Source organism: Apis dorsata, unplaced genomic scaffold (assembly GCF_000469605.1).
Source record: "Apis dorsata unplaced genomic scaffold, Apis dorsata 1.3 scaffold_741, whole genome shotgun sequence".
Lineage (NCBI taxonomy): Eukaryota > Metazoa > Arthropoda > Insecta > Hymenoptera > Apidae > Apis > Apis dorsata.
This window is the reverse complement of record NW_006263902.1, coordinates 19,533-23,388: the sequence shown is the minus strand read 5'-3', so window position 1 is coordinate 23,388 and position 3,856 is coordinate 19,533. Positions and strand designations below refer to the sequence as shown.

Sequence of the window (3,856 nt, the reverse complement as noted above, 5' to 3'; positions counted from 1 at the left end):
AAATATTTGTTTTGGCATTTCAATTCTTTGATTTTCGATTTGGTAATATATTGCTTCATATATAAGGATTATTACCTCTTTTCATATGTAAATTATAATTAGGGTAACTGCTTAAATATTGATGTCGTGGGCTTACTGATGGTTGCTTGGTAATACTTGCCATTGCCCAACCCATAATTAATTCTAAACTTCTGCAAAAAGTTTGAAACATAAACCAGGGCCATGGTTTAGGATACTGTGTAATAGTTGGTTCTGATCCATATTTCACAGTCTCAGCTAAAAGCCCTAAATTAAAAAAAAATTTTCTAAAAATATTTTTTTTTATTTATTATTATATTTATAATAAACTTAAATAATAATTATATATTTTATATTAAATTACCGTATGGTCCAAAAATACGTGCTATATCTGTAATACATAAAATAATCCCTAAAATCGCGGTTATATATGTTACATTCAATACTTTTTGAATTTGTGATCTTCTAACTGCTGCAGTATTTGCTTCTAACACATGTAAAGGAGTATCGGATTTAGTTCTATTTACGTATGCAATATGATTTAATATTGAATGAAGTGTGAAATCATTATTCTGAAAATAAATATTCAATTAAAATAATATAATAAAAATTTATTAGAATAAGAATATTAAATTTCGTAAATTATACATAATGTAATAATTTAACATAATTTTTTAAACAAATATAATTAAATATAGCTAATTATATTAGAAATACCGCAACTTTTCCGTCAACTTTAGTATTTTCAGAAAGCAAAGTCTCCACAGTTATATCTTCAACATCTTTTTTTTCTTTTTCGTTTTTCCAAGATAAATTTTTTTTTCGTGATTTTCCATCATTATCTTTATCTTTATTTTTTTCTGCCATTAGAGCTGCTTTTTCATTACAATCAGGTTGATCCGAATCAGATTCAGATTTTTCGTGTATTTCTATTTTTTCAGGAACTATATTACGACTATGAGTTGGACTTCTACTCAAGCTTCTAATGCTAATATCACTACTTCGACGATTTAAATCTAATGGCTTAACTTGAACGAATTCCGAATTACGTCGAAAAGAAATATCAGAATTTCTACGTAATTCGGCTCTGGAAATAAAACTGCTAACATCTGAATTACGTCTCGAACCTGAAATATTTAGATAATAATATAATATAATATAATATATAATAATATAATAATATAATATTTGGATTTATTTATAATATATATAACTCAATGCTTTAAGTTTTATTTACCTGTAGGGCTTAGATCTACTACTCTTGGTAATTTATGATCAGTTGGTGGTAGCATTCGTCTAGGTGTTCTATTTCCAAAATCGCTATTTCTTTTCAATTTAGCAGCAAATTGAGAACTTCTATTCTTTTCATGTGAAAAATCAGAACATCGTCTTAAATCTCTTATACTACCCAAAGGTGTTACATTTTCAGAATATCTTCGGTACATTCTATCTGGAGATCGTTTTCTATCAATATCAGGTGAATTTTTAGGACTAAAGTCAGAATTACGTCGACTATCGATTGAAAAACCATCTTCTTCATTTATGAATTTAACACTACATTCTGAATTTCTACGAGAAGATTTAGACACTTCACTATCTTGTCTACTAGCGACAGAACTTCTACGACTTGGACTGGATACTGTTATTATAGGTAAATTAGTTGTTGATGGTGTAGGTGTCGGAGGTCTAACATATACTTCTGGTACTGTTGATACTGGAATAGTTTTTTCTTCTTGAGATGACATACTTTTACAAGGAGATTTATCACAATCTTTTAGGATTTGTTCTTCTTTTTCAGATTTCGTAATTCCATCTATGATATTAAAATAAAAAAATTTTTTAAATTTAACATTTATAACTGTATTTTTATCTTTACCTTTAGAATTTTTATTCAACTCGTTTGTAAAAGATGCAGATTCTGTTATTTCTCCATCTTTAATTTTAGAATTGAGCAAAGTAGGTACTAAAGCAGCAGCAACAGATGATGCCAAATTATTATAAGGAGCTAACATTGCTAATTGCATAATACCTAAAACAATAGACACACAATATTTAATATAGAATATTGATGATAGCATATAAATAAGTATTAATATGACTTCTTTATGTCTATAGTTTTAAATAAATTAAAAATAATTTATATGTATAAACAAACCTTTCTGATGTGTATTGGAATCCCTCATTAACATACTATTTGGTACAGTTTGCAGTAAATGAATTAGCTTATATCCTGCATGTAGAAATATTAAATACAAAAGAATACTCCAGATAAGGAACACTATTTGGACTACATATTTTACCATGTAACAATTGTGAGAGATAAGAGCAATATCACTAGCAATTATGAAAAAAAAATGTCCTGTTATAATTAAACTAAGACAAGATTCTTTCTGAATTTTTTCTGGACCAAATTTGAGCTAAAATTTATTTATTACAATTTATTAATATGTATAAAATCATTTTTAATTAATATTTAATTTTTATCATAATATTAAAATTACCTGAGTTAATTGTAAAAATGCCAGTTGTATAAGACTAAAAGCAGATGTTATACATGGAAATCCAATATCCCACACTATAGATCCAATAATTTTGGGCATAATATCTTTAAGATTGTATGGATCTATAAAAAGACATGCTGCTCTTGATGCTCCAAATATACATAAAAACATATTTATTGTAGACATAAAAGGCCGGCTTGATATAAGGGATCTTTAAAAAAAATATAAAATATTTATATACTTTTATAATGTATATCATTAGAATAAAATATAATTTTATATATACCTTAAGTGTAAAATAGATAAAAATGTATAAAATGCAAGTACAAAGAAGAGACAGGCAAAACCATACATATGTAAAAAAAAAATCCATTTTAATTCTTGGTTTATTGATATCAATGATGGAGTAATGATTAATAATTTATCTAAAATTGAAGGTGTTGATAAATTTGAAATACAATTTTGTCCAGATAGTGATGTTGATGATATATTCATACCTATTAGTAAAGTGAAAATAATTGAATTATTATTTGATATAATGTTGATATAATATAAAATAATTATAAAATTGTCAAGTTTACTGTTACATAATGATTATAAAATCAGCAATTTTTTTTTATTATATCTTAATATTTACTACAGTAAATTATTTGTATATTTTAAATAATAATATAAAACTATAAATTATAGAATCACTAAATAAAAAAAATTAAAAATGTAAGAAAAAACTGACCACGGGTCCAATTACTCAGCTTATCCATAATCTTTAGATTGATATTCACAGCACATTACTAACTTTTTTCAAATGTTTAAATCGCAATAATGGACAATCAAATTCTTTTTTAATTCGAACGAGCAACTTATCGTAATAACGAACTTTGAAATGTGACTGCAGCAACAGGCTTTACTTATAGCAGTCCGATTAGCATCCCTTCTCTAATTCGCGAATACAATTCCATCCGTTTCTCTCACCCTCTCGCTAGAAATATTGATTTTAGACAAAGGATGATTGGGGGGAGAATTTAGACCATCTTAAGTTTTACGCTTGTTCATTATTTATTTTTAAAATATAAATAGAACATTGCTAAATTTATAAAATTAATTCTGTTTCATTGCTTATTATTATTATTATAATCGTATATTACTATTTAAAAATTTTTTATATTTTTCAAATTTAAATTATTTTTAAATTATAAAATTATTTTTTTATTTTAAAAATTTATTTAATAATTTATATATTGAAATGTTGTGACATTTTTTTATATAATTCAATTAATTAAAATTTAAAAATATTAAAATTGATTTAAAATTTAAATAAATTTGCTAAAGATATTAAT

At 24.9% G+C, this 3,856-nt stretch overlaps 1 protein-coding gene across 3 annotated transcripts; it reads right to left on the bottom strand.

Annotated features, from left to right (window-relative positions):
• Positions 1–36: 36 nt before the first annotated feature.
• Positions 37–3,630, bottom strand: LOC102672673. 3 transcript variants are annotated; one of them, XM_006622695.2, is made up of 9 exons: positions 3,253–3,630; positions 2,806–3,016; positions 2,520–2,730; positions 2,174–2,435; positions 1,895–2,047; positions 1,256–1,831; positions 742–1,145; positions 383–590; positions 37–285 (listed from the first exon to the last, which is right to left on the bottom strand). In XM_006622695.2, the coding sequence occupies exons 1-9, from the start codon at positions 3,278–3,280 to the stop codon at positions 56–58; spliced, it is 2,283 nt and encodes a 760-aa protein (XP_006622758.1). In that variant the 5' UTR covers positions 3,281–3,630; the 3' UTR covers positions 37–55. The 3 variants fall into 3 exon arrangements, with proteins under 3 accessions (XP_006622758.1, XP_006622757.1, XP_006622759.1); XM_006622694.2 differs by having other exon boundaries at positions 736–1,145; positions 3,253–3,629; XM_006622696.2 differs by having other exon boundaries at positions 163–305; positions 736–1,145.
• Between the last annotated feature and the right edge of the window lie 226 nt (positions 3,631–3,856).

Bases quoted from the DNA above. Each gene is read 5' to 3' on its own strand.
- LOC102672673 (XM_006622694.2), bottom strand. From the start codon at position 3,280: ATGGATAAGCTGAGTAATTGGACCCGTG. The intron at 2,731-2,805 runs GTATATATAAAA...TTTTTTTTAAAG, and splicing joins TTATCTATTTTACACTTAAG to ATCCCTTATATCAAGCCGGC. The intron at 2,436-2,519 runs GTAATTTTAATA...AATAAATTTTAG, and splicing joins CATTTTTACAATTAACTCAG to CTCAAATTTGGTCCAGAAAA.